The sequence below is a fragment of the Mirounga leonina genome, unplaced genomic scaffold (assembly GCF_011800145.1).
Source record: "Mirounga leonina isolate KUSES-001 unplaced genomic scaffold, KU_Mleo_1.0 Mir_91, whole genome shotgun sequence".
Classification (NCBI taxonomy): Eukaryota; Metazoa; Chordata; class Mammalia; order Carnivora; family Phocidae; genus Mirounga; species Mirounga leonina.
The window spans coordinates 20,599,611-20,625,715 of record NW_023270839.1 but is presented as its reverse complement, the minus strand read 5'-3'; the positions used below and the strand labels follow the sequence as shown (position 1 = coordinate 20,625,715).

Sequence of the window (26,105 nt, the reverse complement as noted above, 5' to 3'; positions counted from 1 at the left end):
TTTCTTTAAAAAACACCACTTAAGTATAATTCGTGAAAAACCAAAGCATTCTTTAAGAACTTCTTAGGGGGGGATACTGAAATTCCATTTCTCCTCCAGTGAAGTATAAAAATTGAGTCCTCCAAAAAGAAAGCAAGGACTGCTGGCAGCTTCCCTGTATATGGGACCAGGAGGCTTTCCCCCCAATTCTGTGAATCCTATGCAATCCTCAGTAGTCTTGTCTTAGATAATCCACAGTTTGCATGCTATATTTAGACACCTGCAGTTTTCTGTCATTTTCTAGTCCATGGCTTTGCCTAAGCAGAGACCAATTCAGTCTCAAGTTGGTATTTTTAGCTGGTCCCTTGTTCAAGAGTTACAAAATGGTATCTGTCAGAGACTTTCTTCATAACATTTAGTGAGAACTAGGTTAATATTACCAGGTTTTCCCATAAGTGATGCCTTTCCAGAAAATTTAAGATACCCTCTGGTGCTTCTTTTTCATTTTCTCCACAGAAAAACAGTAATGGATGGAAAAAAAAAAAAAGGTTAAAAGCTGTAGTGTCTTGGCTTCATTCTATATAAAAGCATTTAATTTTTCTCTAAAAGCTTTTCTTCACTACTTTAAAATTCTTGAGATCTATGCTTTCTTTAATCAGATTAATTATATGGCATTTTATAAAGTTCTCTGACATCCTTATCAGTTATCTTTTCTACTACTGTAAGATAATTTTCTTTCTTGTCTAGAATACAAGATGATTCTAAGACCTCACCCAATCTTACAGTTAATGACATTCATTAAAGCTTGTATAAGCTTTAGTTGGTGATTCTATTTCTGCAAAGAAAGAGAAAATGTTTTTTCCCCTATCTTCTCTAGAGAAGAATTCTTAGACAAGCACTATCTCAGTAAATGGGACTTACATCTACCGAATGAGCCTCCTGTTCATTACTCTTCATGGTTTTTCCATCACCAAGTCCTATCCATTTTACTTTCTAAACAACAGTCAAATCCATTCATTTCTCATCTCTTGCCAGGGCCATTGAAAGAGCCTCGGAACTAGACTCCTTCCTGTAATCTTATGCCCTTTTGATCATTCACAGTCTGATTCTGCCACTCCTTTGCTTAAAAACTTTACAGTGGCTTATTTTGCTCTTAGGATAACATTTTACATCCTTGACATTGTCTCCAGGGCTCTGCACCATCTGACCTCTGTCTCTTCCCCACATTCCACATCTGACCCACTCTGCACTCAACTATCCTGCTCTTCCAGTTCCTTGAATGTGCCTCATTCCTTTCTGATTCAAGGACTTTGCATATCTGTTTTTTATCTGTCTAGAGGGCTCTTCCATCCACCCTACCTTCACTTAGGTATCTTCTTTTTTTTTTTTAAGTTGGAATTTTAATTATGTACATAAATAGCAACTTGAGAACGAGGGGTTCTAAGGCTAGACATTATCTCTAGGTGAAAGGATTTCCAATTAGTCCGCTTGCAGTATGGCATCACCCAAGATAACAAAGAAGCCTAATATAGTTTGTCCTGAAGAAGAAAGCCAATTTACTATATTCAGTACTGACTTCTCTGCCATTTTTCTGTAGAAATACTGGTTTACTGCATGGGGTTTTCAGTGTTTACCTATAACTGATTAAAATGGGCAGAGCATGGAGCATTCTATTTATTTCCAGGTGAATTCTTCACATTTCCTGGCTTTTGAAAGTTCTCCTTCCACAAATCTTCTACGACTATGTATCCTCGTAAACCCCAGTCATATAATTTCTCCCCACTGACCTGGACAAATACAATGGCTTGTTGTGGATAATAAAGAGAGGCAGCAAGTCCCATGAATCCAGGTGGATACACCAGCTTCTTTATTTTTGAACCTCTAGCCAAAAGAAGTCCAACAATGCCAGCAAAACCAATAACACCAAGTCTTGGAAAAATTCCAGGAGGTGCATTTTGGAGATACTCATAGCTGCCTAACCCCCATTGAACCAAGCTCTGCATCCTGGGCTTAGTTTGTGAGTACATTTCTTGACACCAACTTGTATATGGCTTGCAGTAACATCGGAGATGTGAAATGCTTTCTTCAAGTGGGGTCCTTGGCTCCTCCACATATTTAGATTGACCCTCAGGGACGGAGTAGAGTGAAAGCTCATTAACCTTCACAGAAGTTTTGTGAGGTGAGTCTTTTTTAGGTGATGCATAGACTTTGAAGGTGAGCAGACTCAGGCTGGCTGGCCCCACAGACCTCTGAAATACCTTGAACATGCTGCTGGCAGAGGTCCACTTAGGTATCTTCTGTACTTCCCTCACATTAGAGCACTTCCTCAGAAGCCTTCCCAAAACCCCAAACTAGGTCAGATCTCCCTCATTATTGCTCTCCTATTGTCCCTGCCATTTTCCTTTATAATACTTACATGTAGATCTGAGGATTGGTAAACTTGTGGATTATTATTTTGAATTCAAAGACAGCAGAGATTATACCACTTTGCTTATTATTCTAATCTGCAGCTACAAGCACAGCACCTGGCAAAGTAGGTGCTCAATAAATGTTTTTGAAGAAATAAATAAATGCCTCTTATATATAGCATATGATGAATACACGAAAATGAGCACCATCCACAACCCACTGTGTCTGCCCAGGATCAGCTCCAGCCTTAGCTTTACTGAATCTCTCTCCTCCATTAAAATAGCATATATTTTCAGTCTTCTATGGTGCTTCCAACTGGGAACCAGTCTTAAGCTCAAGAAGACTCTGATTTCTGATGTATGGTTTGGGTGTTTATGTTTACAGTGATTGCTTTGTTTCATATGTAAGGGTGAAAATTGTCAAGAGACTAGAGTATCAGAGTGGAAAGATGGAGCAGCACAAGCCAGGAAGTATTGAGAGTCAGGACCAAGTTATAATTAAAATCAGAGACAAGAAAGCATTTAAGGGACCAAATAAACTTCAGTGGTGGCCAAAAAAGCATTAGGAGGTGAGTAGGGAGATAATAAAGACTTAATGGGGAACCAGAAGAGATAGAGATAATGAGTTATTTTCACTAATGGTAACTCTTCCTAAAGAGGGACACATTTGTTTTTCCAATAGCAGTGATCTAAAGGTTTTCTCTTATACCCAGTCAGCATTGTCCATTTTCTGAAGGACTTCTGCAAGAATGGAGGGGAGAATTCTCTATTACAGGAGCTGAGATAGTTGAGATCCTGTTATACTTAAGCAGAGGCGGGTTTTATTGACTTAGAGAAGCACTTAAGTGTTAAGTGTAGTCAATTAGCTTTGATTTTTTTTGGAAACATACTTCGTAGGGTTTGAATACCTTATTAAAAGCAATATGATACTACATGAAAAGAGTAAACAAGCATCTTAGGAAATCATGCTTATAACCAATTAAATTTATAGACTAGTATTTCAGAGTGGCAACGGGAGGAATTCAAATGGAACATCTGGGATTCTGAGCAGTTCATTGGAGTTGGAATTCAACCATAATCTGACATTTTCTGCTTCCCTTACCCTAAATACTCTTTCCTCCAATTGGATATTGACCTTGTCCTTCAAGTCCTGATTTTCAAATCATTGCCTAACACCTGTGTTATTGTTGAATAAGGGATATTCTGCCTTATCTCACTATTTGACCATCTGGGACATTTTCCAGGCTTACCTGACATTTGTAAAGAACAGTGGGTGAGAGTGAGCAGAGATCAGTCCACAAATTCTTAGTGAAACGGAAAATATACAAAAATATTCAGAGCATCTTCACTAATGCCTCGTGACAATCCATTTGAACTTTCTGTACTGGAGAGAAGGAAATCATCCAGTAGTTTTGTGTATCACTGCCTGGGTTTCTTCTGGTCATTAATGATGGTGATGTTTGTTTACAGATTCCCCAATCCCTGCTCCAATCCATGGAGACTAAACTATTTTGAATCTGGAAGAATGCTGTCTCTTTTAAGCCATGGAAAGCTGAGTTCAAGTCCCATTCCTTTGCCTCAACAATTGACTGAGTGGTCTACTGCTCTTGGGAATAAATCTAAATCATTATGGGCCAATATCTACCTACAAAAGCCCAGGGCTATAGGAGCTGAATGAACATGCCATGGGAAGCAAACTGAACCCTTTGTATAAGTAGTTTCTGTAGTGGCAAATGATACAGTGTATTGCCCTCAAAAGCAAAAGTTTATTTATTGGCTATTTGGAGAACAGTTTCCATCTTCCTTTACATACAAAAAAGCCATGTTATTCAATAGAGTGAGAGATAAAGAACTTTTTGTTTTAAAGGTAAGAAAAGTTGACATATGTTTTATCTAAAAACCAAGAACAGTTTTTAAAAACTTTTTATTATAAAACACAGATACAGAAAACCATGTAAGCCAAATGAATGGCTTAATAAATTATTATAAGTGAAAACCACAACTATGGACTGAATGTTTGTGTCTCCCCCAAAATTTGTATGTTGAAGCCCAAATCCCCAGTATGAGGGTATTTCAAGGTGGGGCCTTTGGGGGGTAATTAGGTCATGAGGGTAGAGCCTTCATAAACAGGATTGGTGCCCTTATAAGAAGAGACACAGAGAGATGATATCTCTCTTTTTCTCTGCCATATGAGGGCACAGCAGGAAGACAGCCATCTGTAAGCCAGTAAGAGGGCTCTCACCAGAACCCAACCATCGTGGTACCCTGATCTTCAATTTCCCAGCCTCCAGAACTGAGATATAAATCTGTGTGGTTTAGGCCACCCAGTCTATCGTAATTTGTTATAGTAGCCTGCACTAAAATAATCACCTAGATAATGAAATAGAACTTTGCCACCCAGTTCACAAGCCCCATCTATGTAGCCCTTTCCTTTCCCTGATAAGTAACTACTACTCTGACTTTTATACAAATCACTTCCTTGCATTTTTTTTCTTTTTGTAATTTTATCAGAAAATGTGCATTCCTAGAAACCATAGTTTATAGTATTTTCCATTTTTCTTAGTGCATTTTAAATTGCTCAATTCTAATTAACTTATTCTTCAGGGGAAACCTATTGTATAAAAGAGGGCATATCTAAAGTCCACTTCTTTCCCATTGTGGTAAAGGCATTTGTGGATGGGAACATGTTACCCTTACTCTTGAAATTCATGGAGAATAACATACGTGGTTTGCTTTTCTTATTTGTGTGGGCATGCTAAGGGCATCCCCAATATGTATGAGTTACTATCTCGAGAAAGAAAAGGAACAGCACTGAAGAAGAAAATCTTAAGGGACAAGAGAATACATCTTCAGCTATACATTAGTAAGTGTGGCACTGTGAGGATAGAAGGAGAAAAGGGGGAAAGAGAAATAGTGTCACATCCTACAAGCTCTCAACTTGCTTAGATTCTCTGAATTCTAGGAAACATAAATCTTCCAGGAACAGTAAATGGTAGATGAAAGATAGGATTAGGAGTCAGGATCTGGTCATGGCAAACATTCCCTTACCCCATCTCAAAGGGAGATTATCAATATAAATTATGGAGAAAAAAATAAAGATCACCAAATGGGTAGTTTGAATAGGGCTGATGATATAAAGGATGGTCCCTAAAACTTCAGTTGGGATCATATAAAAGTTTTTAAATGGAATTAGATATAATAATAAATACCATCATTTTCCACAGCCCTCTGAAAGTACAGGAACTTCCCCAACTTACACATAGGTTTAGAATTTCTACATTGGTTCATAGAAACCTATAATATATTTATCCAGAGAAATAATATTATAAATTGTGATGAGAGGGGTACCTGGGTGGTGCAGTTGGTTAAGTGCCCAACTGTTGGTTTTAGCTCAGGTTGCGATCTCAGGGTCATGGGATTGAGCCCTGCATAGAGCTCTGTGCTCAGTGCAGAGTATTCTTAAGACTCTCCCTCTCCCTCTGCCCCTCCCCACCACATACTTGCTCTCTAAAATAAATAAATCTTTTTAAATAAATAAATAAATAAATAAATAAATTAATTAATTAATTAAATAAATAAATAGTGGTGAGATTTTTAGGTTAGCCCACAAAACAGTTAACTCATCGTATAATTGATGAACTGTGCTTTTGTGATGCAAAGAAAATGAGTTACAGTACAGATTGTAAAAATTAAACTCAATATGAAATAATTGAGGGGCGCCTGGGTGGCTCAGTTGGTTAAGCGACTGCCTTCGGCTCAGGTCATGATCCTGGAGTCCCTGGATCGAGTCCCGCATCGGGCTTCCTGCTCGGCAGGGAGTCTGCTTCTCCCTCTGACCCTCCCCACTCTCATGCTCTCTCTATCTCATTCTCTCTCTCAAATAAATAAACAAAATCTTAAAAAAAAAATAAAAATAAAAAAATAAAAAAATAAAAAAAATAAAAAATAAAAAAATAAAAAAAATAAAAATAAAGGAAATAATTGAGTAATAATTGAATAATAATACAGTGTTTTAAATTTTGAATGTAAAAAAAAATAAAATTTTGAATGTAGTGTTTAGTGAAAACCACCTTATCAGAGGCTGATATGGAAGTAAATGGAAAGCTTTAGAGTGCTGTTGAAGTAGGCTTTTGAATATTTTTCAGGGGCTTCATACCCAACTCACTAATATTTTGTCTATCCTTGCTTCAAGGCATATTGATTTCACATTCACTGAAACCAGTATATAACTAGATCTGCTCTTATGTACACCAGCTATAATTTGGAACATTTTTATGTTTACAAGTTGACTGAAGAGAGAGGGAGAAAAGAAAAGACAAAAATATTTTGAGATGGAAGAAAATTGTATGAGGATATAGTAAGACAAAAAATATGTGTGGGAATTATGAATTACTTTTATTTTCTTTCATTAATCTTTCAAGAGTAAATGTGATTTACCTTTATAATGAAAAAATTGAAACTTTCTTTTTAAAGAATATGTGGAATGAGGAAAACATTGCCTGTGGTGGTATTAACTAAATTGGAGTTCAGGAGGGAGATGGGTCATCTCTTTATAGGGGCAATTGAAGCTATAGAATTGGATGGGAAATCCCAGAAAGACATCACAGAACAAAGCAACAGATTAGAAGAAAAAACCCTGGGGAACACCAACATTTAAGGGATAGAAAAGAGAGTCTGAAATAGACCGGAGAGAATGGTATCTTAGAAGCCACATGGAAAAATCTTTAAGAAACACACACAAACAGAGGCGCCTGGGTGGCTCAGTCGTTAAGCGCCTGCCTTTGGCTCAGATTGTGATCCCAGGGTCCTGGGATTGAGCCCCACGTTGGGTTCCCTGCTCCGCGGGGAGCCTGCTTTTCCCTCTCCCTTTGCCTCTCCTCCTGCTTGTGCTCTCTTTTGCTATCTCTGTCACTATCTGTCTCTATCAAATAAACAAAACCTCTGAAAAAAAAAAACACACACAAACAATGAATCATGGAACACCACATCAAAAACTAATGATGTAATGTATGGTGATTAACATAACAATAAAAAATTTTTAAAAATTTTTTTTAAAAAAGGAGATTGTTTTCCATGGTGTCAATCCACAGAGATGAGGTGAGATGAGGAGAGGCCAAAGATGCTCATTGGCATGGCCAAAATAGACCAATTCAATTTCTTCTATGCTCCCAAGACTCTCCCACTTGGCTCCCAGGGAGGGTAAAGGCTCTCCTGCTAACTTGCAAGATTGTGGGCACTGACATGAATGATAGTGCCTGTTAAGTAAAATCCCTTCCCTCATAAGAGACACCCTTATCATTACAGGCCCACATCACCGTACACACCAATCAAGAATCAGGTAGCCAATGCCAGGAGGACCATTTCTCACACAACAGCCAAAGTCATGGTTAGTTTTCTCCCTCCAAAGATGGTTTAGAAAGAACGTGATGAACCAACAATGTATGAATCAGGGGGATGGCAGCCTATAGCACCTAGAAGAAATGTGTGGGTTCGTTTCCGGGCTATTTATTCTTTTTTGCTGACTTGTCTTTTTTTTCCTTTTTGTCAATATCACGCTGTCCCAATTACTGTAGCTTTATAATAAATTTGGAAATTAGGTAATATTAGTCCTCCAAATTTGTCCTTCTTTCAAAATTGTTTTGCCTATTCTAGGTCCTTTGTATTGCCACATGAATTTTAGAATTGGTTTGTTAATGTCTTCAAAAAAACTTGTTGAGAATTTGACACTGCACTGAATCTATAGATCTACTTGAGAATTGATATCTTAACAATATTGCGTCTTGAAACCCATGAACACAATATATTTCCCTCCATTTGTTTAGGTCTTTAATTTCTCTCAGCAACATTGTTTGGCTTTCAGTGTTAGAGTTTTTAATATTGCTAATTAGTTGCATGTAAAGTGGTGTCTCGTTGTGGGTTTAATGCAGGTCCCTGATCACCACTGAGATCAAGCTTCTTTTGAGGGTTTATTGGCCCATCAGGTTTCCTCTGCATTGCTTTCATACTGGCCCTGCATTTTATTTACCAAGAATATCTCTGTTCAGGTGATTTTATGGTCTCCTGTTTTTCATCTCTTTTTTGTTTTTATTGGTAGTCAAAATTTTTCTTCTTATTTAGCTCTTGAATTTCAAAATAGTAGTTTAGACTTTGGGGCAAATACCTCTTTACATCTTTTTATTCCTTGTTAACCTTATCCTCTCCTACTTTGTGCCAATAGGAAGTTCTGCTCTTTCTCATGTGCTCTGGCATGTTGTAGCTTAGGTAACTTTTGAGAACTCTGATTTGAAAGCAAATCATGAGGTCACTTCATTTGTCATTGTCCCTTGGGCAATGCCCAGTTTATCTCTTCGCTCAGCTAATCTGCTCTGATTCCTCACGGTTCACTGCTGTGGACATTCTGTGATTCTGTTCCAACTGAGCACATTAAAAGAGAGAGGTAATTCCCGTGTCACTGGGCAGAACGTGGGTAGCCTGGGGTTCTCACCTTTGAGGCAACAGGCACCTTGGCAGATTGCTCAGCAACTCTGGGAGACAGTTGTCAGAAGGCATAAGAGCCTCAGTCATTGTTCTGTGAACTTGCTTTGACCAGTGAAAGGGATTTCCAAGTAGCAATTTCTCAAGAAACAATTTTTTATTCATTTTGATTTAAGAAGTAGACCTTTGATTTCTGGTGGCTACAAGGTAGGCTTTCTGTGATTTCTAAGTCCGAGACCTACATGGATCTGGTTGTGTCTTATAGAATATTCTTTACTCATGTTAGAATTCATAAATTGTCAAGTTTTGCCTTTCAATACTTCAAACATTTGTTGAATACCTGCTGCATGCCAATCCATGTCAGGACCCTGAACTGTCAAGATGAAGGCATGGCTCTTGCCCTGAAAAGCTTGCAGATGCCAGAAAGTAGGAAGGAGTTAACTAACTCCCATGCTTTCTTAAAGAGAGAAAGAAAAGGGAAGGTAAAGGTAGGAGCAGGACTACTCTAAGGCACAAAAAGCAAGCAGTGTTTATTTTTATTTTTAATTTTTAAAGATTTTATTTATTTATTTGACAGAGACACAGCGAGAGAGGAAACGCAAGCAGGGGGAGTGGGAGAGGGAGAAGCAGGCTTCCCATGGAGCAGGGAGCCCGATGTGGGACTTAATCCCAGGACCTTGGGATCATGACCTGAGCTGAAGGCAGATGCTTAACAACTGGGCCAACCAGGCGCCCCTCAAGCAGTGTTTACCTATGGAAACTTGGCCAGGAAGAATAGAGCTAGAAAATTAGATGAATGCCACAACATGTGATTTCTAGACAACTGGACAAAGACCAAAAACAGAATGATATTTTAAAAAGTTGGCAATCAGAGGTTTCTGTGCTCCCAGCCCCTTGCTCATGCTCTTCTCTTTGTAGAATACTTTCCGTGACCTTCTCACTTAGCCACTTCCCACTCATACTTAAGGACACATCTTAGATTTTATTTCCTATGGGAAGGCTTTCCTCCTTACCTCCCACTTTGGCTAGGGGACCCTCTTATGTTGTTTTCATAGCACTGTACCATATACCCTTAGTGTTCTACTTATCACACTGCATTGAAAATGGCCTCTTTGACGTTCTGCATGGAGCACTGGGTGTTATGCACAAACAAGGAATCATGGAACACTAATGATGTAATGTATGGTGATTAATATAACAATAAAAATTTTTTTAAAAAGGCCTCTTCGTCTGTCTCTTCCCAATAGACTACGTGCGTATCTTTCTTACCATTTACGTTGTGTCTACTACTGTATGAGGAACACTCAATAAATATCTGATGAATAAATGAATAAGCAATGAACTGTCTGGTGAGTAAATGAGCAGATGAACAAATATGGGGCAGGAAAGGGGTATGGTTAGCCCAGAGAAAGAAAAGGCCTAAATATAAGAATGAGGGCTCTGAAGCTGGAGAAATAAATATCTTTAGAGAGAATGTGACAGTAATTGGAGAAGTGCCTTATTTTTGTTGTGTTACTGAGTGTTGTTGGCCTCAGACCCCTCCACAGTTCAGGTTAAAGGCTTAACACAAATTATCAAAAACTGATTATGTGCCAAGTTGTGCTTTAGGTGTCATGAGAATTGTGATTTTTGCCCATAGAGCACTTACAGATCAGGCCTCTGTTGTTATCTAAGTGAAAGGACTACTGGGGAGGAAAAAAACCCCAGGGTCAGGACATAGATCGCCCCTCTAGATTGGGCTCATCTATTAAGCAACACCTTTTAGAAATGGTTGTTCAAATGACTGTAAGTTATATTCCTCCAGGTGATGACTCCCCATTCTAGTGAAGTGCCTCGTTCAAAGCCGAAATCACCATTGCTATGACCTTTTCTCTGGTGGAGTAACCTCCAAAAAAGTTAATTTGATATATTTCAACAGAATCCTAACATACTGAATGAGTAAGCTAACACCAACAAAAAGAAGTGTAGGAGGTAGGCATAATAAGGCCTCCATTTAGTTTCAGCAGTTAATTGCACAAGTAGAAGATTGGGGCGGTCTGACTTAGTAAAGGAATGCTTGAAATGGGGTTCTAGGTACTCACAGATTGAGGCCAGCAGTGTAAATTTCTCTAAAACCAAATGCAGGTTTAGGTTGTATTAGGGAAATAGAACATTCAGATCAAGATTTAATAGCTTTACTATATTATGAAGTTATCATGTATTTGGAGTATCATGCTCAGTACCATCTTCTGAGTTAAAAAAACATTCACAAACCAGAGAATAACGGGCAACATTGACCAAGATCTAGAAATAAGTTGCGTGAAGATCCAGTCGTAAGAATTAGGTACTCAGCCTAGGGAAGGGAAGACTTGGAAGACACGGTATAGTAAGTATCAAGTGTTTGAAGGGTAGTCATGTGGAAGTCCGGGTAGAAGATATCTCACTTCCCTCAGAAGCACCACCAGGATCAGTGCATAAAAGTTACAAGAAGACATTTCTTCTTCTTTTTTTAAATTTTATTATGTTATGTTAATCACCATACATTACATCATTAGTTTTTGATGTAGGGTTCCATGATTCATTGTTTGCATATAACACCCAGTGTTCAATATGTGCCCTCTTTAATACCCATCACCGGGCTAACCCATCCCCCCACCCCCCTCCCCTCTAGAACCCTCAGTTTGTTTCTCAGAGTCAATAGTCTCTCATGGTTCGTCTCCCCCTCCGATTTCCCCCCCTTCATTTTTCCCTTCCTACTATCTTCTTTTTTTATTTTTAACATATAATGTATTGTTTCAGAGGTACAGGTCTGTGATTCAACAGTCTTACACAATTCACAGTGCTCACCATAGCACATACCCTCCCCAGTGTCTATCACCCAGCCACCCCATCCCTCCCATCCCCCACCACTCCAGCAACCGTCAGTTTGTTTCCTGAAATTAAGAATTCCTCATATCCGTGAGATCATATGACACATGTCTTTCTCTCATTGACTTATTTCGCTCCGCACAATACCCTCTAGTTCCATCCATGTCATTGCAAATGACAAGATTTCAGGTTTTTTTATGGCTGAATAATATTCCATTGTATAAATATACCACATCTTCTTTATCCATTCATCTACTGATGGACATCTTGGCTCTTTCCATAGTTTGGCTATTGTGGACATTGCTGCTATAAACATCGGGGTGCACATACCCCTTCGGATCCCTACTTTTGTATCTTTGGGGTAAATACCCAGTAGTGCAATTGCTGGGTCGTATGGTAGCTCTATTTTCAACTTTTTGAGGAACCTCCATATTGTTTTCCAGAGTGGCTGCACCAGCTTGCATTCCCATCAACAGTGTAGGAGGGTTCCCCTTTCTCTGCATCCTCGCCAACATCTGTTGATTCCTGACTTGGTAATTTTAGCCATTCTGACTGGTGTGAGGTGGTATCTCATTGAGGTTTTGATTTGTATTCCCCTGATGCCGAGTGATGTTGAGCACTTTTTCATGTGTCTGTTGGCCATTTGGATGTCTTCTTTGGAAAAATAGAAGACATTTCTTCTTATTGTTAAGAAGAATTTGCCACAATCAGAGCTCTTCAGACATGGAGTAGACTATCTCTATGAGGTGGTGAGCTCTCTGTCACTCATGTGGAGACTGGAAAACCATAACCCTTAGGTCAGGACTGTACAGTTGTACAGACTAGTTAGTTCACCAAGGGCACCTGGCCAAAGGGGAAACTAAAGCTGAAATCCAGACAGTGCTACGGTAGCTCGATCATGCATCTGGCATCAGTCACCCAGAGGAAGAGGAAGCTTTTTATTGTTCTCCTAAAGGACCCCCAGGTCTATCAGATGCACAGAGATCTCATCAGGTAGGAGATCAGGTCATTAATGCTAACTCCCTGCCCATTCTTATCACCCATTAGTCTGTGGTCACTGTTACATTTAATCAAAACTCAAGAAAATAAAGTGAAGAAGAAAAATCCAAGCATACAGTTTCCATTTAACCTGAAGGCGTAATTTAATTACACTTTTAAAAGTATTGATACAGGGGCGCCTGGGTGGCTCAGTCGTTAAGCATCTGCCTTCAGCTGATGTCATGATCCCAGGGTCCTGGGATTGAGCCCCACATTGGGCTCCCTGCCTGACGGGAGACCTGCTTCTCCCTCTCCCACTCCCCCTACTTGTGTTCCCTCTCTCGCTATCTCTCTCTCTATCAAAATAAATAAATAAAATCTTAAAATAAAAAAAATAAAAGTATTGATACAGGTATAGATGGGGCACCTGGGTGGCTCAGTTGATTAAGCATCCAACTCTTGATTTTGGCTCAGGTCATGATCTGCGTGGAGCCTGCTTAAGATTCTCTCCCTCCCCCCCCCAGCCCCTTCCACCGCTCACTCTCTCTCTCTAAAAAAATAAAGTGTTGGTACAGGTGTATCTGTATTACTTAAAAATTACTTAAAAATAAGAAGAATTTTAAAATAAAACACTGATGCATTTGAAGGCCTCCTTAACTCCATCCCTTGTGACATTCTGTGATGTGCTGGAGGGAATGAGCTAGATGGGGTGGTCGTCCATGCTTGGTAGGCGCTCATAACAAGGGCTGAGCTCTGCTACCTCTGAGGCATATTCAGTGCCTGTCATAACTTTCTTTGGAGATGAAGTACAATTAAGTGTTTCTGCTGAAAATCCTTGTATTTAAATGTGAAACTTTAAAAGCAAGACATGAAATTGTACATATAATTCCATTTCAACTCTACTGCATAGAAATTTTCTTGAACAAAAGACAAAATAGGAACAGATCTACTCTCTGGGGATTGAGATAATGGGTGATTTTTTTAATGGGTGATTTTTATGTATTTTGTAAACAGAAAATGAATACTGTAAAACAATCTCTCCTTCACCTTGAAAAATAAACATATAGAACATTTTATTTCACCACATGTGGTGTAGGAAGGAAAATGTTCTTTGTCTGTAATACTGAGCTAATGGGTTAGGTCAGTACAGGAAGTTATTCCTGGTTGTCTAGGTTGATTGTCGAAGGTTAGTAGCATCTTACTGACACAAAAGAATGTAAGTTTCTAAAGAGCGTAGATTTCATCCTCCCACCCTGTCAGCAGCTTACTCACCGATGGGATTCACACCTTTTACATTCTCATTTCTTTAATCGCATTACTACAATATGCTTCCAAAGCAAACAGTGCAATTAAAATCTTTTGGGGAAAAAAGACACCTCATTTACTGAAGAAAGGCTCCTGGAAATGAGCTTCAGAAACAGACGGGGTAATATGCTACATCCAAGAAGAGTGAGTTTCCTTAGATACCATACATGTTGAAGCAGGAGAAGGCGTCAGCTGAAAACAAACATCTGATGCGGTACTTTTGACTCCTCAGCTGTGTTCTGTCTCCAGCCCAGTGCCGGGAGGGGAAAGTTTCAAAGACAAAGAAGAGAAGCATGAAGCCGTTAGCCGGAGTAAATGGGCGGGAATGCCGGCACCAGACAGGCCGCGCGCATCAGGCCAGCGACCTGGGTCGTCTCTTGTTTTTTCTGGGCCTAGAGATTTATCTTAAAAGAAATCTCCACCTGGCTCTAGTTTTAATTTTAGAACTCTCTTTATCTAGTTCATCAGTCACATTACAGTGTAGTAAGTGCAGAATCCAATTGCCCCTTTTTCTTCTGCCTTTCCCTTTGTGATTCGCAGTTTGTGCCTCATTCAGGACACTCTTGTGACTGTCTGTGTGTGCGGCAGTCTTCTTGGACTTCAGTCCCGTGTATCATCCAGGGGCCTAACCAGCTAAAGGGCGTGTTCCCACCGCGAACACACCTCCAGGACAGACATTTTCCACAAGCTCGTACAACTGAAGGAGAACCTTCAGCATGGCAAAGGGACATGTGAACGGGCAATAGTTAAAGTCAGTTGTCAGGTTTCATCATGAAAAGCGGGCTGAGGAGGAAGATGCTTTTATCAGGAAACAGAAGAAATAAGATTATATTATCTCCCCCGCAAAAAGCACATCTGTAACCATTCTAGTTCTTACCTCCAGAAAAATCTTAGCACAAAGGGGTACAGTCATTCATCCTTTCTTTCCCAGCAAACTATCCAGTTAACTAGTGTAAGCTTCTTCTTTCCCCACAGGTTTATCAATGGCATATGTTCTATATGGAAAGTCTTATGGATTTGGTTGGAGACAACATACAATCCTCTCAGGGCCCAGTTATAGTCATTTATTGGCTAAGACATTTAAAATGAGTCCTTTTTAACAAGACCTTTCTGTGTTTGAGTGTGTGTGATAATTTTCTGGAATCAAGTAAATGCAATAGTTACATGTAGAAATTCTACCTAGAATTTTAACTACGTGGAGAAATTCCACCCAGGGAGAAGGACTTGTTCATCTGTCTTGTTCATCATTTGTAGCCTCAGAACTTCACGCGGAGTAGGTTATGAGCATAGTAGGTGTTGAGTAAATATTTGTTGAATGAATGATTGAATGAATGAATGAATGCGCATGGCTACAAAATTCTGAAAAATTAAAGAATAAAGCAATTTAAACCCCTCTTTGGAGTGCCTGTAAACAAACTCTGTCCTTCCCTCTAAATCTGTATTAAGGACTCTAGATGTCATTGGTCTTCATTTATCTACAGTCCTGTCTCAGTCTGTGAAGCATAAAGTAGTGTTGTTTTAGGCATAAACTCCAAATAAAAATGGAACTTATAGGATTTGGGTATAAGCATAGATTTTTCAGTGTTTTTTCACTTATTAACCTTAAAATTCTAGATAGACTTTTTCCCTAAGCAATGTAAGAATAAATGATTGGAAAATGATAGTGTCCTTAGCAAAAGAAGTCTTTTTGTGATTTAGGAAACCTTGCTAAACACAGGACTGTATTTTTCCCTCAGAATATGGAGAGAAAAACAGTTTCCCTTAGCCAGTAAAATCACCCCGCATATTCCATACACACTCAGACACAATAGAATAACATAGATAGATACAAGGCATTCTATTAAAACCACCTTTAGGAAAGCCTCAAGCACCTCATGCACAATAAATGGGCTGTCATCTCTGCAGCTTGGAAAAAAGAAATGTACAGAAGACGCATCAGGAGAACAAAAGGAATATATTTCATTTTTCATGTATCAGACGTAGCTTGAAAAAATGAAATACCCAGGAAATTCTTCTGAGAAAGAGGGTCAACCGTTTTGCTCTTCGCTTTCTCACATCTTGGTAAGAAAAGTAGTACTTTGTAAGGCAGCCTGCATCTTCCCCCGTTTTTCAATTAGAGCTAAAGATGGAAAAGATTCCATCTGTAAGAAATGCAACTGATTTTGAGTTCTTAAAAATATTATCTGGGACTTAAAAAGAATCATGATCTGATTTGGAGGATTGGCTTCAAATAATTGGAGTGGGTGGCAGACAGATGAGACAAGAGTGCTTGTGAGTTTAGCTCTGATGAAGCTGGGCAGTAGGCACATGGGAGTTCATTATACTCTTCTCTCCACTTTTGTGTACTTTTGAAATTTCCCATTAAAAAAAAAACCAAAGTGATGGACCTTCAAAATGGAAAAAACAAAACAAAACACATTTTTTGAGGTTAGTATGGTAAATGGCAGGTGCATAGAGCATGAAGTCAGAAGCCCATTCATGAGACACAGGTCTCCATCCAAAAATGTACTAACAATGTGACCTTGTGTTAGTTGCTGCAGGTCTTCAAACCTCAGTTTCAATATTTTGGAAAATGGAAAAAATGTTAAGCTTACCCAGCACATCAGGCATTATGAGGATAAATGAATTAATATTTCTGAAAATACTATGAAACCTGTGAAATTATACAAGTCTGTAAAGTTAAATAATTTTAATTGAATCATAAACCTATCCAAAGTTGTTTGTGCCTCCTTTTCCCAATTTTTTAAAAAAGATTTTATTTATTTATTTGACACAGCGAGAGAGGGAACACAAGCAGGGGGAGTGGGAGAGGGAGAAGTAGGCTTCCCCCGGAGCAGGGAGCCCGATGCGGGGCTCGATCCCAGGACCCTGGGGATCATGACCTGAGCCGAAGGCAGACGCTTAATGACTGAGCCACCCAGGCGCCCCTCCTTTTCCCAAATTTGTACTTCATTAAACCAGTTCCAACCAGAACCAGGTCCAAATTGTTCTAAGTCTATACTGTCAGAACAGAACTGAAATAGCTTCCTCTTCTTTTCTTCTGCTTCCATTGGATATGGGAGCTCCGCCTACAGTCACCTCCTCAACTGATATTTCTGCCTTCCTTCTTCCCTTCTGCAATCTTCCTACCATTTACTGCCAGAGAAATCTTCCTAGAATGCCACTTGGATCATGTGACTCCCTTGTTCAAAAACATTCCTGGATCCCCACTGCCCGAGGGATTAATCCAGTTTACTTGAACCACCCTTCAAAGTCTCTACCACCTGGTCTCTAACCTCCCTTCCAGCTCCCTCACACCTGTTCATGTTCTCACACTTTCAGTTCCCAAGCAACAAGTGTTTTTGTTCCCCATTTCTTCTCCTGGAATGCAGGACCCCTCTTCTCCATGTCTGCCCCCATTTTATCAACACCTGGGAAGCAGCCTGAACCCTTCCTCCTCCAAAAGTGTTCTTAAACCTTTCAAGACCAGATAATGTCTCCTTTTTCTCAGTTTTGAACATGTGTGATTTGGCAACGAATCATGTGTTCCCTTGTGATATCACTTTTATTCTATTAAATAGTTAATTACCCCTATTGTTACTTTCTTCCTAGCCTGTCCGGTTAGATTGTAAACTCTTTGAAGGCAAGAATTGTGAATTTTATATCTTTCTGACTCAAGGCCCAGTCTTTGCACACAGTGGGCACTTACACTAACATTTATGGGAAAACATTACTGGAACTGAGGTAGCATTTTATAGTCTCTGATGGCCATACTTAGCATATTAATACTAACCTAGTTTGTATTCCTTTGGTTCTTAAAAACAACTTTAATTTTTTTAAATTTTACATAGTACCTCATAGAGTAGCATAGTGGGGAGAAAGTTCAGTCTTAAGTGTTACACAGACCTAAATTCAAATCCTAACCTAGACATATTAACTGTGTGAAATCCTGGCAATTTACTTGACCTCCTTATTCCTTAGCTTCCTCGGTCATGAAGTGAAAATGTGGTAATAGTACTTGCTTTGCACAGTTAAGCACAATAGATGTATAGTGCCTGGCACGTCATCAGTAAAAGGCAAGTATTTTCTTAGTGCACATCATATGGCTTTGACAGGTTGTCAAAATGAAGGATCATGGTTCTGTCTAACTCTTGGGGATCAGGATGCCGTAAGTATAGAACGGAGTCAGGAAAAGCTTCTACCCACTTCTCCAAGCCCTGCCACCATGCTTTCTGTTTGCTCTTATGCATCCTTAGCCATAAGGGTTATAGGCCAAATATAGCTGGAATCTCTAGTTGTCACTCTACATCCCCAGGCCATTCTTCATCCCTTTCTATACTAGGTGAATTCCCTTAGTGAATTCTTTGGAGGCTCCCCTTCAATCCAAATCCTCTTTCTTTGCTTGCTCTTTTTTTTCTTAGCAACCCTCATTATACTCAGTTCTCCTGCAGTCTTCTACCTACACTTATGTCTAGTTTGCCAGCTCTGAGTCTTCGGAGCTACGGGCTATAAATCGTGTTTCGTGTTTTCATTTATTGAGTGATCCGAGGTTGCCTCTTCTAGAGGAGACCCAAAGCAATGATATAGATGGATTTCACTCATAAAGCACAATGTTGTCAATACTTGAGGACATAAAACTAGCAGAATGCAAGGTCAAAAGAGGATTATTATCATCTGGAATTGGCCTTTAGTTAATATCTTCTCTACATTGAGGGCAGGCTTCTGGACAGGTGTTTGCTTACACATAAGAAAGAACATCAGTGGCACACCTGGGTGGCTCAGTCAGTTGACTGTCTGCCTTCAGCTCATCATGATCCTGGAGTCCCAGGATCGAGCCCTGCATCGGGCTCCTTGCTCAGCAGGGAGTCTCCTTCTTCTCTGCCCCTCCACCCCACTCTTGTGCTTTCTCTCTCTCTCTCTCAAATATATAAATAGAATCTTTAAAAAAAAAAAAAAAAGAAAAAGAAAAATCCAATATGCCACAATTGGAAAAACCTTGTTATGTCACAATTCTGCCATTGTGGGCATTGTTTTCATACTTGGAAAAAGGAAAAAAAAAAAAAGTATTCCAGGAACAATAGCCATAAAAGCATTAGTTATCAAAGAAATGAACAGGGAAAATGGAATCACAAGATTATCATATTATTATATATGCATAAGGACTTTTGATTGTGCATCTGACCCACTATATAGAGTGACATTTCTGAGATGGATCCCTTGTGACTCATCTATTTAAAGTTGATCCATCACCAATGAATGGCCATCTTTATGGTCATAACAGAAGTTGCATTCATAAAGGCTTTTAAAATAGTAGTTTTGGGGCACCTGGGTGGCTCAGGCATTAAGTGTCTGCCTTCAGCTCAGGTCATGATTCCGGGGTCCTCGGATTGAGCCCCACATTGGGCTTCCTGTTCAGCGGGAAGCCTGCTTCTCCCTCTCCCACTCCCCCTGCTTGTGTTCCCTCTCTCTCTGTGTATCCCTCTGTCAAATAAATAAATAAAATCTTTAAAAATATATAAATAAAATAGCAGTTTTATGTTGGTTACATTTTTTCAAACACAAGATTAGACTTCAGTTTGTCTACTTTTGCTACTCATTCTTAAGTCATAAAAAGGGACTCATTCTGAATTATAATTGTTTTTCCACAACCCATTATTGCTGAGCTGGTTTGTATTTATCTTTCATTGATTGCAAAACAGACCAGAGGAGAACTGTTGGTTTCCATTATGGGATCTCATTTTTAAAACATAATCATCTCACTGGAGAAGTTTAGCAAGTGTGAATGTAAATAACTTGCTCTTTCATTTGTACCCCATAATGGGTCTTATCAACTAGAACCCACTGAAAGGGAAAAGAAATACTGTCAAAGTCCACTCACTCTATTTGTTAGTCTATTAGCAAGCAAGAATGTCCAGGAAAAAAAAATCCCAGAGATACCAGGAATCTCAACATAGAAAATATTATTGTCAGTGAGGTCCTCTTGAAATCCAAGAGGCGACCATGTGTCTATGGATCTAAATCATACACTTGAAGAATGATGGAGTATTAGTGCTGAAAGGGACTTTGGTAACCATCTGGTCCAGAGATACTAGTTGGTGTCTCAGCTAGAGTCAGAACTCTTTGTGTTTCATCTCCTAGTCCATCGTGCACACCTCACTACTATATTTGCAATGTTTTCTGAATCAACTATTAAAATGGATCGTGATTATTTTCAGGCCTGTAATGCCACCTTTGCTCCACTACCTCAATAGCAATTGATTTCTCTGGAACTGCCAGGACTATATTTGGTTTATTTTTAAAGCCAAGCAGTTTTTTGAACCTTAAAATATTTCATTTTCAAAACCTAAAAGGCTCTTTATTTAGTCCATGATGAATATTTGAGTAGTGTTAAATTTATCATTCTGGCAGTACTCACATTGTACTTGTCATTAATTGTGACTCATCAAAGAATGTTTTGATGTTGAGTCCTTGGCTAACAGATGGCTCTGTTTAGAGGAATTGAGGCAGTGAGCTATGAGGTCCAAGGAGAGAAACTTCTTACATAATTAGTCACTAGCTGTGGTTTGCGTTTGTAAGAAAGCAAAGTAGTCGGTGATGGTGGGGTTAGGCTTTGTACTGAGGTGGGGAAGGCCTCTTTTCTATTCTGTTCAGAGAACGGATAGAAGAATTGACGTCCGTGTTGCTGCTGTGCCAGGTGTGAGTTGGAATGACTTAAACGGCCAGCAGAGAGACACCAAGTCCAACACTGGAGGGTTTCTGCTTCTGTGGGGTCTGCCATAACATTCTGTGCCTAATTGTTAGGCACAGAGACCACCCCACAGGAAAGAGCAACAGTAGTCCCAATAAGAACTCAGGAATAGAATGTAAAGCAACAGACCCTGCTTTTAGAAAGCATTCAGCTCAGAGGCAACAGAAACATGCAAAAACATCTCCCCATTCTTTCTCCTTTTCTTTCAGTTTTTCCTTTCTAGATGATTTTTCCGGGCCTTTTCGATTAGATCCATCATTTGTACTCAAAGGCATGAGCAGCCCTCAATACAACCTTACTCAGTACCTACATGCCAGCTACTATGTTAGCCATGAGTAGTTAGCCTGATGGTCTGGGTCCTAGTTTGTGCACAAGTGACTCATCTTTCAGAATGGCATTTAGTATCTCTTTGATTTACGGAAGAAAAAGGGAACACATACTGTGTCATAAATGGGACAAAGAGAAACCTAAAAGATAGACTTCAAATTCTCTTAGATATATTCTAGAAATAATGACAAATAGCTTAATAGGTGACACATACTGAGCCTCAGTGTCTTCATCTGTAAATAGGATAAGAATACTTACCCTATGGAGTTATATGAGAATTAAATGAAATGAAATAAGCACAGTGTCTTGCCCATAGTAAGGACTTAATAAATGGTCTCTGGTTTAGGAGGGAAAGTAAACTAAATAGTAAACTAGGTAAAATAAGTAGATAATGATGCTTACTTGTTTGCTAGGACAAGGAAACACAGGAAAAATGATTAGGAGTCGGCAAACTGGCAGTTGAATGAATAATCAATGAGAAGAGGCTATTTTAAAAGGGTATTTGGCAAGAGCACAGCATTCAAAGTCAAAGTGGTAGTGCTTTCACTGGACGTCACTAGAGGTTTACCTCAGATTGGGGCCCATGACTTAAAAGTACTGAGAGAAAAACTAAAGTAATGTAAATGACTAAACGCCTTCTGGAAGGTCAACAGGAAACAGTGGAAAGGATCAAGGATTTGGGGTAGACAACTTTTTTTTTTTTCTTGGTTAAATAATCTTAATTTTCTGATTTTGTTAAAACATTTTTACTATGTTGCTTTTATTTTTTTTTATTATGTTCAATTAGCCAATATGTAGTATATCATTAGATTTTGATGTAGTCTTCAACGATTCATTTGTTGCGTATAACACCCAGTGCTCATCACCACATGTGCCCTCCTTAATGCCCATCACCCAGTTACCCCATCCCCTCGCCCCCTTCCCTGCATTTGAGCCCGCTGTTTAGCATTTTTTAGCCACTCCACTAGAAATTATCACAAATACTTTAACACATAATCTCACTCCGTTTTCACGTGTAAAAAAGATGAAGAATATTTTGTAAATTTCAGAGAATTTTTGTGTATAGGCACATTGCCAATTGCAGAACATTATATGAATCAATGTTCAAGGTGCTGAAGGGGAAAGATTTACTCCCTTCAAAGAAATGGACTTAACTGCCTCCTGATGTTACAGGTAACAGAATAAATAAGGGACGGATGATGATAATTCTTCATTTTCACAGAGGGCCGAGTTGAAAGAAGTGAGTTAACAGAGTTTGAACAATCAATGATGCAGACACAAAAGAGAAAAAGCCTAAATAAAAAGTTATGTCAACAGCGGCCAACTATTTTTTTTTACAGTCTAAAAAAAATTTTTTTATTACGTTAATCACCATACATTACATCATTAGTTTTTGATGTAGGGTTCCATGATTCATTGTTTGTGTATAACACCCAGTGCTCCATGCAGTATGTGCTCTTTTTAATACCCATCACCAGGCTAACCCATCCCCCCACCCCCCTCCCCTCTAGAACCCTCAGTTTGTTTCTCAGAGTCAATAGTCTCTCATGGTTCGTCTCCCCCTCCGATTTCCCCCCCTTCATTTTTCCCTTCCTACTATCTTCTTCTTCTTTTTTTTTTTTTAACATATATTGCATTATTTGTTTCAGAGGTACAGATCTGAGATTCAACAGTCTTGCACAATTCACAGCGCTTACCAGAACACATACCCTCCCCAGTGTCTATCACCCAGTCACCCCATCCCTCCCACCCCACCCCCCACGCCAGCAACCCTCAGTTTGTTTCCTGAGATTCAGAATTCCTCATATCTGTGAGATCATATGATACATGTCTTTCTCTGATTGACTTATTTCCCTCAGCATAATACCCTCCAGTTCCATCCACGTCATTGCAAATGGCAAGATCTCATTCCTTTTGATGGCTGCATAATATTGCATTGTATATATATACCACATCTTCTTTATCCATTCATCTGTCGATGGACATCTTGGCTCTTTCCACAGTTTGGCTGTTGTGGACATTGCTGCTGTAAACATCGGGGTGCACGTACCCCTTCGGATCCCTACATTTGTATCTTTGAGGTAAATACCCAGGAGTGCAATTACAGCAGCCAACTATTAATGGACATTAGTAATCCCTCCTTGCTTCTGCTTCTTCTGAAATTCATAGACTCATAATTTCTAGCCTTTTTGGAGAGATACATAGATATAGGGGAAGTGCTATATAGCATCTTTGACAAACAAAAATGGTTTAAAATTCATTTCATTTGACGCTTTGTAGTGTTGCACAGTTAAGGTTCAGAAACACTAATATAGGCAGTTACCTTTGGGGGATATTTTAGTTGATATATGACCCAGGGTCAAGATCATAAACTGAATGACTTTGAGATTTCTTCATTTAATCTATTTTTCTTAGGTGACCAGATATTTCTAAGTAACTGGGATGTTGAAAACTTTGGAGCAGAAAATATGTCATTTCACATCATGTGTATTTTAATTGGTTTGATTTTATTTATTTTCTTACATCTTCCCACAAAACATTGGATTTAAAAGAGCTAAATGAGGAAGAAAGTTCTGAGTTCCCTTCTGATGAGCTGTGTTTGTATGAGAGCTGATTTAGTCCCATCAATACTTGAAGGGCCTTAAGGAAAAAAAAAATGTGCCTGGATTAAAACATTAAAAATAGAAACATTAATTCCAAGATTAAGTCCCTTGAGTTACTTGACATTTGAAGTAATTTCCCCAAAGTTATTTTCTTTGTAAAGGTTTATAAATTTATGAGAGAAAATACCTTATCCTGCCTAGAGATTATTGTGTCAATTAGGAATAAAAGGATTAGAGAAAACTAAGCATTAGTTTGGAAATGGATCTCCTCTAAGTATGGTGAAAATATATTCAAATTACTAGGTGAAAAAATAAATGTGTGCCCTTCTTTCTTCTTACCCAAGACTGAGTGACTTTCTAGAGTTCTTGTTTGCATGTACTAGTACTTACCCTTATGTCTTTGTCTTACTTGTGGGGAACTTCCCACCAACATACCTAGACCCCAAATGAGTCCCAAATTATCCATCTGAAGACACTTTGGTTCTGTCATAAAGCCAGGATCTCAAGAAAACAGCCTCTGAAGTTGCCACCTTATTCTTGGTTATAACCAGGGTAGAGACAGATGATTGGTAAACAAGCAACATATAAAATAGAAGAATAATTTGGTCCCTTATTGGAAACTAATACATTCCCCCCAGAAACTGATTGCTCATGAAATGTATTAAGAAGTTGTGTGCTTAGCAAAAACAAACCTCATTCAAGTTTTCTGGTTTACTGATCTAGACACAAAGAACAGCCTTTATGCAAAGGCCTTTTAGCAATTTGTCCATAATACCATACCTATGTATGTACATGCATACATGAATACGAATAACAGACATACAGAAATACAAATCAAATTTTCAGGTATTCACTGGAGAAACCTAAGATCAATAAAAAATCCCTCATAATAACTGGATCTCTGTTGGCTTTCTTTTGTTGGTCCAATGCTTAGTATTTTTGTTTTGAGATGATAACTTTATTTTAAGCCTGAGAGAGCAGTTGACTTGCCCTTGGCCTAATGATAGCTGAGCAGCTGCCAAAGCCTGTTTCATATCCACAGGAGAAGACTGTCCCTGGAGAGGGGACACATAACCATGCATGTCCCTTTCAAGATGTCTCTTTGGGTACCATGACAGGAAATGACTTTCCAAGAAGAGGGAAGAATCTGTGTTTGGCTTTTTGATGATACTGTGCACAAATGAGAGACTATGTTAAAAAGATGAAACTTTAAGAAAATCCTTATTTATTTTGCATTTATGGTGCACCTAAAGCTGAGGACAAATTTTGGGTTTACTTTTTAAGCAAAATATATCAAAGGCAAATAAATGAACTCACATATACAGTAAAATGCCATTTTTTTTTCTCCAAAACTCCAGAATCAAAAGGGATATATAATTTGCAGAGGGGGGTGGAGAAAGGGGACATGTGGTCCTCTTAGCTAATAATAATTATAGCTTCCATTTTCTGATTATTTACCATGTAAAATGCTTAGCATACTATCTAGCACAAACAAAATCCTCAATAAATATCTGTTAAATGAATGGGTGCTAGATATTATATATTATTTATATCATTTATCTCATTTAATCTCAAATGAAGCTACCTATGTATCTTCATGATAAACATAAAGAAACTGAAGCTTAGGTTAAATAACTATCCAGCATCACATAGCTAATAAGCATGGCAGCCAGGATTCCAGACTAATCTGAGTCTAAACCCTATGCATCATCCACCTACACACACACACACACACACACACAGTGCCCTTGACTTCACTCTCTTTTCAGATCGTCCCTTTTTTTCAGACTACCTCATCGCATTTATTGTGCTGTCCTTGTCAGATTTACTCAACACTATATTCATTGGATCTTATCTTAAGACATTTCCTGAACCAGACCTTGTTGTACCACCAATAATATTACTATCTGGGAAATGGTCTTCCCCGTCTTCACAGAGTAGCTAAGATTGTATCATCCCCAGAACGCTTTCCCTGAATACTTGGGAATTTCCCTGGGCCTGCAACATACCCAAATCCCTTTTCATTTATTCGTTATTTCAGTATCTATTATTCCCCTCCAAATTCACTAATCTCTTATTTCCATTTAGTCACAATTTAAGAATTATTGTTTCAGAACTAGAAGAAACCTCAGCCACCACCTCATCCAAACTCCCTATCAGTTGGTCCAACTTTGCTTATATCCTGTCCCTGTGACATGAAGGCTGTACCTCTACTTAGTCCCTTCCATGGAGGTGGGCATGCACCATGGTCAGGAGCACCTGGAAGAACACCACAGAGGTGCTGTGAGAGGCCCCAGCATAGATGTGGGGCAGGGATCATTCACGTCTGTTGACAGAGCACTCACTGTGGTCAGGACATGATTGCCAGACCTTGGGGTGAGTAAACAGTGAGTGGGACACAGTCCTTACCCCGAAAGAACATGATCTAATGATTATTCCTTGTGAGAGAATGAGCCT

The 26,105-nt window shown here is 39.0% G+C and overlaps 2 protein-coding genes across 7 annotated transcripts in view; one reads left to right on the top strand and one right to left on the bottom strand.

The window, feature by feature from the left end:
• FRMD5 (FERM domain containing 5) overlaps nt 1-26,105 on the top strand; it is a 315,205-nt gene that overhangs the window by 215,285 nt on the left and 73,815 nt on the right. The gene's annotated exons all lie outside the window — the stretch shown is intronic.
• On the bottom strand, nt 1,566-2,246 carry LOC118003309 (MICOS complex subunit MIC26-like). Its single transcript, XM_034994206.1, has one exon. It carries the CDS (start codon nt 2,244-2,246, stop codon nt 1,650-1,652), a length of 597 nt encoding a protein of 198 aa, XP_034850097.1. The 3' UTR covers nt 1,566-1,649.